At 39.9% G+C, this 12155-nt stretch overlaps 1 protein-coding gene across 1 annotated transcript in view; it reads left to right on the top strand.

Moving 5' to 3' along the window:
* The window catches only part of SUDS3 (suppressor of defective silencing 3 homolog (S. cerevisiae)), a 31284-nt gene extending 20180 nt beyond the window's left edge, over positions 1-11104 (top strand). Inside the window, exons 8-12 of the mRNA XM_012650233.1 lie at positions 534-595; positions 750-771; positions 1874-1979; positions 7468-7552; positions 10356-11104. Of these exons, the coding sequence (XP_012505687.1) occupies positions 534-595; positions 750-771; positions 1874-1979; positions 7468-7552; positions 10356-10454 (374 nt within the window). The 3' untranslated portion in view covers positions 10455-11104. The remainder of the gene's footprint in view (positions 1-533; positions 596-749; positions 772-1873; positions 1980-7467; positions 7553-10355) is intronic.
* The last annotated feature ends 1051 nt before the right edge of the window (positions 11105-12155 follow it).

The following is a 12155-nucleotide window of genomic DNA, read 5'->3' on the forward strand; positions in this document are numbered from 1 at the left end:
GACTGGATACATGGAGAAGTGTTGTTTCTATTCCTCTCGAGGAGATCATAAGTAGCTGTTTGCCCAAAATGGTTGTCATTTGTCTGCCACCAGAAAAGGGCATAACTTCAGGTCCTTTCACCTTCACAACTGAGGATTTAAGTTACTGGGGAAGATTAAGCTTGCTCTGTGTGTGTGTGTGTGTAACTCTTCAAATCTTTGGAACAAAAGCACTTTATAAATTCATGATAAAATGATGAAATTCTTATTTTACTATTGCCTGTGCTCTCACTGTTGTCATATGTACCTAATGAATCTCATTATACCTTCTCATCGTAGCAATTTGTAAGGTGATGTGAATTCTTTTATATACCTAACCCTAAACACTATGACGTTTGGTAGGAGAGTAAGAAATTTCTGAGAAGCGAACTATTATTGTAAAAACATCATTTAACAGTCACCCTTAGTAAATTCTAAAATACTGGCACTATTTCGTTGATTACTCTTTGCTTAGAAACTGTACTTTTCAGACACATTCCTTTAACTCTCAACACCCCAGCTAAACTATTTGTTAACAGATGAACAGATCATGGAGGATCTGAGAACATTAAATAAGGTATGGTTTGATTTTTTTTTTTAATTTGAAAGCTCGGGCTTGACATGGTTTTCTGATTCACTTTGTTCATGTTACTTGTTAAATAATAATACTTTTGACGCCTGAAGTTGCATCTGAAATGATTTTCTCTAAGATTTTTTTGTTCTTCCTACAGCTTAAGTCACCCAAGAGACCAGGTAAGTGCATGATGTATTGGCATTTGTGCAGTCTTTTCATCATGTTGTTGGAAAAGCATGTGAATAACTGTCAGGGAATTGTTGCAGATTTTCAAAAATGTTCATCATTTGCCTATGAGTAGTCATCATGAAAACTGAAGGGGACCTTAAGTGCACCCAGCCCTGATTTTTTTTTTTAAACCCTGCTGTGTTATTTTTGTCTTTTTCTTAAGATTGATTGTGAATGAGACATTTGATTCGCTGGAAAAGGTTCCCTTCTGTTAGGCATCAGGCATAAGGTTTAAGCACACATCTGTTTTTGAAAATGAAACCAGAAAGATTTTTCAGTATTACTCTATTTTTGGAGTTAAGTCCTAGGGGCGGTACTGTTCCAGTAGCTTTTCATGGCCTGGCTCTGGTAAGGCACTTGGAGGCTGCTCCGAGTCATGGTTTTTAGAAGAGGCTGGCTCGGTGTTCGCATTGTTCCTTCCAGACAACACTTGAGAGTCAATGGCTAGGTTGCAAACTAGAATTCTAAACTGGTAATGTCTTTTTTTTGTTTGTTGTAAGCACTGTGATTACTCACACATCCCTCTGCTCACTGAGTCTTGTGGAAGAAAAGCAAGATTCTTCTTTCTCTAGATAGTATTTTCCCTGGGGGCCACGGTGGTCCACAGTGACATCCTGAGCTTCTGAGACATGATGGGGAGGGGATTATGTGAGTAAGTGCCTGAATTTAGATCATTTGAACCCACCGGAGTTTTAGAAATGATTTCATTTCTAAAAGAGATTTTCATAGTACTTGCCCCTTTGGGCTTCTGAAGATTACTAGGGTTTTAGTCCTCCTTTAAGTGACATGTACATTTGTACATTTGACCTTCACCTTCCTGAGCCTCAGGGTTTCTCCCTGTTCAGTGAGGTTAATTTGTGTCTTGCCGACCTCACAGGGGTGCATTGAGGATCAGTGTAGATATAACATATAAGGATTTTGTTGAATTCCCATGCACTACCACTGTAAGGGCTTGGACATGCTTATTACCACCTTCTGATAGTGTTGAGTTAAAGCATGTTAACTGGCGGACTCACACATGCTTGGTCATTTAAGTATCTCTGGTTCCTCTAGCATCCCCATCCTCTCCTGAACACTTGCCTGCCACACCTGCAGAGTCTCCAGCCCAGAGGTTCGAAGCTCGGATAGAAGATGGCAAACTGTACTATGATAAAAGATGGTATGTTTTGGGAAAAACTTGGAAAGAGGACTGGGGCTATGTATAGGTGTTATTTCAGAGCATGGCTGCTGCTTAACTTGCATAGTACTGAAAGTGCAATCCCATTTAAAAATGTCTAAGCAGCCGTTCGGTTGATATTTCTGTGAAGGCTCGGAAAGCAGTGTTCCCTAGAACCGTGTTATGATCATGGTCCCCTTGCCTCTCCATGCTGCTGTCACTGTATTAGAATTTGCAGGCTGATGCCTTCTGTGGTGCCCCTGCCAACGAGGTGTGTGTCCCCCTCTGCCTCCCTGTGTGTTAAAGTTAATACGTGTTCTTTGGATAAAAGGATTTTGTGGTCAAATCAGTCTGGTGGATGATCATATTAATTAAATGGGTTTCCTCCTTGTACTCTTTGGGTCCCGTGATATGCTAGTGTGCACTGTGAATTTCTAAGATGTTATTAGGTGTTTTTTCTTTGATACCACACCCTTTTCTCATGCATCATCCTGCTGCAGACGTGTTCCAGGAAACTTACCTGGGGGAATTGTATATTGAAACATTTCTAGTTTAGATTGAAGTCTGAAACCTCAGACCACCAGTGATTTTTATTGGAAAGGAAATGGCAAAACAATACGAAAGAACCTTAAAAGCTCATACAGTTTGTTCATTCAACAAGCATTTATTGTCTGCTTTGTATTAGGCATTCTGATAGGTATTAAATCATCCTGGCTCCTGCCGTCTTTTCACAGATCTTTTAATTCTGATAGATTTCTTTCAATTCTTTGTCCATATGCAGACATACTGTACTCATTTTAAGTCATAGTGGACACATGGCTTATTCTGCCTTTCCACTTGGTTAAATTGAGAATATTTTTCTAGGTTACTTTATGCTCTTTATAATGATCATTTATAATGGAATGACCCTTTGAGTTTCAATATCTTTATTTAGCCAAAAGTTCCAAAATTAGGGTAATGGTTATTTTGGATTTTTTGAGCTTTCTTAAAGAAAAAACCCAGCATTGTGCTGGTTGGTTACCTTATATTATACTTGTCAAAAATGCTTGTAGATCTAGTCATGCCTGAAATAAATCATTTTCACCTATTAAATTACATCAAGTTAATTATTCAGTGGATGCTAGAGGCTTGCTTTATCTATAAGCCTGATCTTAGTGACTTCTGCCTCTCTGATTTTACTATTGTTGGGCATTCTTCAAAAAGATCAGTTAGTTGTTGTATCTTAACATTGCTTATCAGAAGATATGACCACTAGGTGGCAGGCCCTAATAGCTGAACACACTGAGAAGGGCAAATATGAAAAATGTTTCTAATAATGAAAACCAAACAACCTTTAAAGATCAGGCCCACGCGTAAGAACCATCTTTGAAAATGATGAGATTTATCACAAACGTTTTTACGGATCCGTGAGTCTTAAAACCATGTGATATTTCAAATGATGTACGTTTTGTAATTGTGTTGCTTCGGATCTTCCTCTTTTTAGGCTTACTCCTCAGACTTTATGAGATATGTCTTGAGGGTGAAAATGTATTAAAATTCGTGGTTTTTTTTTTTTTTTAAAAAAAAGGATCCACAATGCCTGATATTTCATAATGTAAACAGAGCGGTCAGGTTTGATGTTTTAGAACTCCTAAGCATTTTGAAGGAATTTTCTTTCACCATCTTTCTCACAGTTCAGCAGAAATTTAAAAAATAATGTCTCTGGAAGCACTTTACTTTTCAGTGAATTTAAAGTTGCTTAGTCTGTTGTTAAATATACCTTGAGAATGCTGTTTTCTTCTGTATTCTGTATGTTTTTCTTTTTTGGCCTTGGCAATCAGAGTTCATAACGCAGTCATTGGAAGGTGAGTCTCTCCCTTCCTGGATGATAAATGAAAGGTGTTTCCAGGAGTCCTGGCCGAGGCTTTCCCTGGTGCAGAACCAACCTCTCCCGTCTCACAAGGTTCTTGATGTTTGGTTTTTGTATCCTTGCCAGTCCCCAGGCTTCATTTTTCTTTCTTCTGCAGCAGACATGGCCTGTGGCTGAGAGGTCACCTAAGTTGCTTTATGCTCTTTCTAGTATTTTGGTGCAGTGGTATTTTTGGCAAAACATATTTTACTGACTTTTAAATGACTTCAGGCTTCCCATCCTGGTGTGAACAGTTTCCAGGCTACCTTTCATTTTGAAAGATAAGCATCTTCCCTTTGCCTTGGTCTTATATTAAGACATTTTATATCATGCTGTAAGTTCGTTTCACATTTTGATTTGGACTAATGACCTCTCTCAAAAAATACTGTGAGAGTAGCTGATATTTTAAAATAATTAATTAACTGATGGTGCTGGCGGACTGTGTTTTCTCTCTTCACTTGAAATCTGGACCTGCTAATGTGAATCAGAAATGAAGTCACCGGCTTGCTCAAGTGGATTTAACTCTACGGTTGATACAAAAGTCTATTAACTCAAAACAGTGAATACTTAGAACTAGAATTGGGACTCCTTGAAGTTCTATAGCTGTAACCTCGCTTTGTTTTTTGAGAAATGAAGCATTAATAGGATTCTCCATAGGATACAAAATTAATTCTCCTCCCTCCTTGCCCTACTTTTGGGCCCACCTTCTAAAGAAATTGCTTTCTTCCAAAATAGTACAGTAGTGGTAATAATTCTAGTTTGTTGGATTTAATAGTAGAAACGCAAAGCTTTAAGAGCTTAACTGTAGAGATTCCCAGGTCAGATTTTCCATTAGTAATAAAGTCAATTTGACATTTGGGGCTGTTGAAAGTGGTTTTTTCAGCACCTGAATTGCCACTTATAAAATGGGTTGATTGGCCAAAAAAAAAAAAAAGATAATGGACATTTTTACTAATTTGCCTCTCTTGATGTTGCTTCTTAACACATTTTATATCTAAATATATTTTGAATTCTTTTCTCCCCTTGTACTATTCTTTAGAAATTAAAAAGTAAATTTTTAAGATTGCCATATACCTTTTGGTTTCATCTTAAAAACCCCCCATGTGAACACTTTAATTTCTGAGGACTTACCTTTTCAGAGAATTCAAATAATTTAATAGATTTAATATCTAGGGACAATGGTTCCCCAAGACCATTATGTGGTATGTGAGAATCCCCTGAAGGTCCCAGAGACTGTGGTTCATGAGAGACCTGGGGCCCAGTTGGTTTGGAAGTTGGCTGCTTTGGGAAGCACCTTGGCCAGCTCTTCTGTGGAACAAATGGGGACCAATTGTGGACATTCGCACCACCGTTTGGTGACCCCAAAGGAGGGAGATCTGGGATGTAGTCAGATACCCAAGTCCCAAACCACTTCTCAGAGGTAATAGACCAGAGTGTGTTGTTTATTCCTGGTGTACACTTTTAAGCCAGTCAAATGTGTTGGGTTTGGTTTATAAGTACAACTAAAGGAAAATACATGCATCTCATGAGAATTGTTTGGATAGTCTTTCAGAGTCAATGGTTTTCTTTACAGACCTTTGTGACATTAAATTTTCTTTTTACCTCATGTTTATTATTTAGGTATTTTCTAATACCATGACTTATGAAAATACTATTTACTTTTTTATGTAACACCTATTTATTCTTAAAAAAGGAAGCCATACAATAAAATAAATACCATTCTTAATTTACATTTTTATAGAATTTTAATATATATTTACCAATTTTTTTGCGTGTGTTTCTGTGTGTGTATGTGATACACAGGAACATGTATATTTTATTACAAACCCAGGAACATTGTGGACATAGTATTTTTCCCTCCATTTAACAGTATATTGAGCATGTTTCTACACTAGTAATAAACTTCTGCACCCCACCCATGACCTTACTTTATTAAAGTGTTTAGAATGACTTGAGGCTAGTTGTATTTTGTTTTGTGTTTTTATCTCTTTAATAACTCGCAGTCCCTATAGAATAACTGTGAGTGTTCTTCTCCCTCTGTATTTTTATTTTCACCATTACTCAAGACTTTACTGTTTACATAGGATAGTTAGCTTAGATGCAGGAGAGAGACCAAGGGAAGTGTTAAGAGTGTTGCCATGAACTAATTTAGCCTCCTCATGCATTGTATAACTTGGACCTTGTAATATTACATGGTTAGCATAATGAAGGTCCCTGACCCATTCTACCAACTAACGCACGGCCAAAAGTGACTTCAAAACTTGGGCCTAAACCAATCTCAGTATTCTAATTGCATTTAAAATTCAATTTCTTTTACCAGTATTTTCAGGAAGTAAATTGACTTGGAAACCTGAGTTTTCAGCTCCCTAAGTAGTAGGGTTAAAGAGCACTTAGAACCTAGATTGGAAAAAGCTCATTGTGGAATTGAAGTATATCCTTTGCTATGATATCTTGGCAGTAGGTTATTTCGTTATACCAACAGAGTTGACTTTCCCTAGAGAAATAATAGTAATAAGATGCAGTGCTTTGCTGAGAGATGTGTTTTGGTGGAATTTGCATGAGTTTATGAGTCTGTTTAGCTGAGTCCAGTTAAGCAGATCTCTGCAGCCCAAATGAACCAAAGGTTATGTTCTTGACTGAGCTGGAGTTGGCCCAGGCTGGGGCTGCTAGCAGCAGTTCAGCTGGTGTTTCCAACTCTTGTAATCCAGCAGCTGCTGCTTCATCCTATGGCAGCTGCTATTGTCCCATTTGGGCTTTGGCCCTGGCATGTTCACTTTGGTCCTTAGCCTTATCCCTGTACTTCCAGAAGTTAGCAGTGGCCATGCACACAGGCCAAGAGAGTAGATGGAGAAGTTAAAAAGGGAGTGTCTGTCTTATCTCCTCCAATTACAGGAGCTTTCCCCACTGTCCAGGCCAAATTGGATACCCTTGGTGTACATCTTGATGCTTAGAACTTCTCCTAACTAGCACATACCAGGTGTGATTATTTAATGTTCTTTGTCCCCACTGTATTTGAAGTTCTGTGTTAGCAGGGACCTTGTGGCCTTGTTCACTGTCTGTCTTCAACCTCCAGCATAATCAGTGGTACACAGTAAGTGCTTGATGAGTATTTTTTAATGAGTGACTAAAGTCAGGACTGAAGTCAGCCTGCCTTCTTATTGGTGATGTATTTGAACAAACAGAAAATGAACAGCAACAGTTATTCAAGCCTATCTGTTTTCACCATCCAGCCTTCAATGTTTTGGGGTGGGAACAGAGGTTTTCCTTTAAAAGTTTTAATTTACTTTTTGGACTGGATCATATAGTCCAAATAAATAGGAAAAACATTTGGTTTTCCAACTCTTTCCTCATCCCCTCTCCCCTTTCTCCTCTGCAGAGGGACCAAGGAATATAAGCTTAGATCCAGAGGAAGATTAGGAGGTCATCTCATCCTATTCAGGAATGGAAGCCTTTAAATTAAACCCTCTGAAATCCAGGCTCTTCCTCAAATATGAATTATTAAGACTTCCTTAATTATAGTTTCTGTTATAGTGGGTTTTTTTTTCTTCCTTTTTCCTTCCTTCTTCCCTGTCTTTTTTCAAATTTGTGCGCTGTTTTTGGCAGGTACCACAAGAGCCAAGCCATCTATCTGGAGTCAAAGGACAACCAGAAACTGAGCTGTGTGATTAGCTCTGTCGGAGCCAATGAGGTAGGAACTGCACTCCCTCACCCTTAAGAAAGCAAAATGTGCTCCTTGAAGTGTTAAAAATATGACAAACCTGAAATGAAAGTGCCACAAAGAAAGTACAGTGGAATCATGTCTTATATGTGGGTTAGAGTCTAAAGTCAGCATTTTCAGGCAGAAATTGCACGTAGTCAGAATGACCCTTGGAAAATCCCTTACGTTTGCTTGACTATAATATGTGCAGATTTGTATGTTCCTTGTGGTCTTTGCAAACTTCCCATACAGTAAATGAACAGGGAACCACTGAACTACACTACAGGAAAGAACAAAAGGCAAGTCTGTGTGATGTCTGTGCATTCAAATCCTGCTTCTTTTTAAGGTAACTGTCTTCTGAGCATGGAGCTTGCCTGTGGAGCATACTCCGTCTTTGTTATTTTTCTAGAACTTCCATACATACCAATAGATTTGTTTCTGGATGTGAGGATTTAATGAGGCACCTGGCATAGGATCTAGCACCCAGTAAATGCTTGCTACATGGGTGCTGGCCTGATCCGACCCACATGTTACTCCTAGCCTGCTGTTTTTCCCATGTGATGTGTCCCATTGTGCATCTGAACGTCGCGCTGCCAGGCTCATGCCCTTAGGTGTTGGTCTCCTTGAGTCACTCCTGCAGGATGGGGTCAGCTCAGAGGATTACACCTGAGGATGATGTGACTGCCTTGTGAGTTCTCCAAGTGGCCCTTCATTAGGAGCATGTCCACAATATAACTTGTATTATTAGTAGATAAAGTTTAAAACTTTAATAGCTGGATTGGCTTGATCTTTTATCAGTCCACAAATGTTTGCAAAGAAATTGATTTTTACGTGTCTACCCTCTGTAACTTATTTGTGCCAATGCACAGTAAATCTAATGAAACTAGATTATGAAATAACTTAAGCCTCTTTTATTCTCCCAGCTTCCTGAATTGAAAATGACATATGTGACTAGTTTGTAAAATGATTGTTTACTTAGAAGTTAGGGAGAGCCTTCTGGGTAAATGAATGTCATTCTTCTCTGGGCTCAGGTTCTGTGAGTCACCTCAAACCAAGCCAAAACCGGAAGAGGGGGTCTAATAGGGAGACCTACTATTCCTCAGCCAAGAGGTGTTGTGACTTCATGGTAGAGCATTTCTGTCTGGCTGTGTGGATTGCTGGACAAAGCTCGTGTGGCCTTCTAGCACCTAAACCTAACTTCAGAACCAGTGCGTTATTTTCCTCTGTGACACCCCAAGATTTTTCAGAAAAATAGAAATGCAAGTTACATTTTTTTCTCTCTCTCTGTCGAATATTATCACTGTTTGACATAATCGAGTATCCGTGAGATCTGACAAGGAAACAGTGACACTGAGACATGTCTTCTGGAGAAGAGAAGCCTCGGTGCATTGGAGGCGTGCAACTTTGGTAATGAGAAAACACTTCTCATTTCTTGGAAGTGTTCTGCTCATTTTTCAGGTCAAATTCTAAGTGGCACTGGAGCTACTTGGCTTTATCGTAACTCATCTCTGAGCAGGTTTGGTAGGTGGGTCTGAGCATGTTGGTGACTCCCCGATTTAGCCCTCCTTGGGGTTAGTTTTCAGTTCAAAATGGTTCTGCAAGTTCCTTTAGAGGCTTAGCTTTGTGTGAGATCTTTAACTTTTTTATTTTTAAACCAGTGTATTTGACTTTAAAGTCTCTGTTGCTAAATCACATGAAAGAAATTGAGATGAAACTGAGAATAAGCTTTTTTAAAACCTGAAATTAGAGTTGAGGAAGGAGGAGATTTGTCTGTAAACTTGTATATATGGGTGAGATGCAGGACTTTCAAAAAAAGCCATGCTTTTGGCTTCATTTAATTGCATGTTACGGAAAGACAGAGAAGGGTCAGGGGCTGGTTTAATAGAGAAGAGCGAGAGGCTTTGATGTCAGGCGCCAGAATTGACTTCGGGACAAGTGATTCAGCCTTGCTGAGCTTTGGTTTTCTCTTCTATAGAATGGGGCCAATGACAGTACTCACTTCATAGGGCTGTTTTGAGGGTGAAAAGGCTCAGTTTGATCAGCACAATGTCTGGGACACACTAAGAGCTCAGGGGTGTCAGATGACTGATGGCAGCTCTCCCTCCTGTCTCTAGCTGCAGGATGCCACTTGCTGAGTGTACTTGTCAGCCCTGGCAGTCCAAACGTGAGAAATCTGATCCCATCTGCGGGAGAGGGATATGGGGAGGGAAGGACTGTTGTGAGCTCTTCAGCCTTCTTAAGGTTGTAATTTGTCCCTAGCTCACTCATGGGCATCTTTTTTATTATTCGTATATTTTTCCTTCTTTTTCTGTTACAGCCATTACCCTTTGTTCCCAGGAAATCAGAGTATTGAAAGGTTATATAATATGGTAGCCCCTTGGGGCAAGGAAAATATTTCCAAATTTGATTGAAAGTTTATGTTCATGAGTACATGTCTCTTGAGTGCTGATAATGCTGTAATCAGACCAAATTTGAGAGTCTTAAAGATCAAGGCAAAAATGGAACCCAAGATCGCTGTGCTTTCCATTTTGTGATCAGAGGTGTGAGAAAGGTGGCCAGGAGGAACGAGTTCAAGGCTGATGCCTGTTTCTTACACCAAAGGCATGCCTTTAGGATGGCCCAAGGTCGAGGAGATTTTTGTGACGTCTCTCGAGGTTGAGGTAGTTCCTTTAAACAAGAGGTTGCCAGTTTTCTGTCCACATCTAACTCATGAAAATATTTTGATGTTCCAGGAGATTTGCTCTTCAATATTTCTTAGCCTCTCACATCTTGTTCCTTTTCTTCTTTCCTACAGATCTGGGTGAGGAAAACAAGTGACAGCACCAAAATGAGGATCTACTTGGGCCAGCTTCAACGAGGGCTCTTTGTGATCCGCCGGCGGTCAGCAGCTTGACTTTTCTACAGTATTCTTCTTCCCGTGACCCTTTTCCTGGAGTGGTTTTTATTTTTGTTTTGTTTTCTTTTTAATAGAAAATTTTTAACTAACTGGGAATGGCTACCTGGACTTGGAAATGGAGAACACTGTCATGGATTTCTCAAGGCACTTTTGTGCCTGGCCACTTTCATCTTTGTGTCAGTCTTTTCTGCCTCGACTTCTTCCAGGCATCAGTTACCATGGGACTGTTTTACTTTCAGGAGTATTGGGAGTTTGATTTACTCTCCTTTTATTTCTTTCTTTTTTGCTTATACTTTGTCTTTTTTTTTTTTTGAAAATTGCTTTGAGTTTGCAGAGATAGCTCTTTCTGTTAATTATCTTTAGGTCTTTCTACCATGGAGAAGAACAGGAAGGGATACACTCTACAGGGCATTTTCATGATTTGAATCTGATGAGTGGATCATGTAGCTACTTCCCTCCTTGAGCCCAATTCACTGTTTCCCCAGAAGCTTGGGGCAGAGGTCCTAGCAGAAGGAGATTAATTCTCCTGGCTCTCAGCCTTCTCGGAGAAGTAAATGCCTTGTGTGACATCTGGCACGTGCCATCCATCCCACTGGCTAAATGATGGAAAAATGTGCCTGGAGACTGTGTGCACTGAAGTAAATGGGTGGGGGTGGGGGGACCTTTCATGTTCATAATGTGTTAAAGTTACCATATTTTAAATGTTATTTAATGCAAGTGATTTATTCAAACACATTTGTCCTAGCTCAAGCTGGAACAAGAAGTGGTCATTTCGGATGTTTTCATTTGTAATTCCTTTCTTTCCCCTGTTCCCAAGTAAATAGAAGGTGATGTGTGCCACAGGCTGATGATCTGGGTAATCGCTTGTAGGTAGGGAGGTGACATTGATAGTGCAGTAATCAGTGATCTATAGACTCTCATGCATAATTCAGGTTTCACTCTCATTGCTGATGCCGTTATCACACATTGGCCCTTCCAAACCTGTGGAACCTCAATGTCAGGTGGCGGGCACCCACAGCCTCCTGGGAGATCTGGCCCAGGTGGAAGATAAGGAAAGCTCTGTTGTAGCTGCCACTAAACCTGCACTCTCCCTAATGGGTCCTGTCGAAGCAGCCTTCCCTACGTTCCTTCCCTGTTCCCTCCCCTCAGCCCCGCTTGTGGAGAAGTGATTGATTCGGTGATAGGTGATGGCGTTCTCTGTACTCCAGTTACCATCTTGAGACGTTTAAAGAAATTGCGGTTAGAGCAACTGTTGGTGTCTCTGTGGGCAACTAATAGACCTCACACATCCTAGGAAATCTTTGTAAGTAATTCCCTTGGTCTCAAGTGATTCTCTTTCTGTTGTCTCTTGATGTACAGACCCCAAAGCAAGTTGGGGTGCTGCAGTGACAAGTAAATCACCTTCTCCTAATTTCTGGCTTCCACAGAGACCAAACCTTACTGACTCAGAATAAAGACTTGTACAGATAGATTTTTGTTTTAACTTATAATCCCTTTTTTCCTCTCATTTTTTTTTTTTTTTCTGGTGTTGGAGTCTTATTTAGAAAACAGGATAAAGGATGCTGTTATCAAAAGTTGCGTGGGCATTCTGTGTTTCTTTTCTGCCCTCGGATCCCCGGTATCTTGATGTTTACTGTACTGAACCAAGCCCACAGTAAACAGACTTCACCTTTTATTTGTCCTTGATGGCCTGTGCAG

The sequence above is a fragment of the Propithecus coquereli genome, unplaced genomic scaffold (assembly GCF_000956105.1).
Source record: "Propithecus coquereli isolate 6110/MARCELLA unplaced genomic scaffold, Pcoq_1.0 Scaffold314, whole genome shotgun sequence".
NCBI classification, from domain to species: Eukaryota; Metazoa; Chordata; class Mammalia; order Primates; family Indriidae; genus Propithecus; species Propithecus coquereli.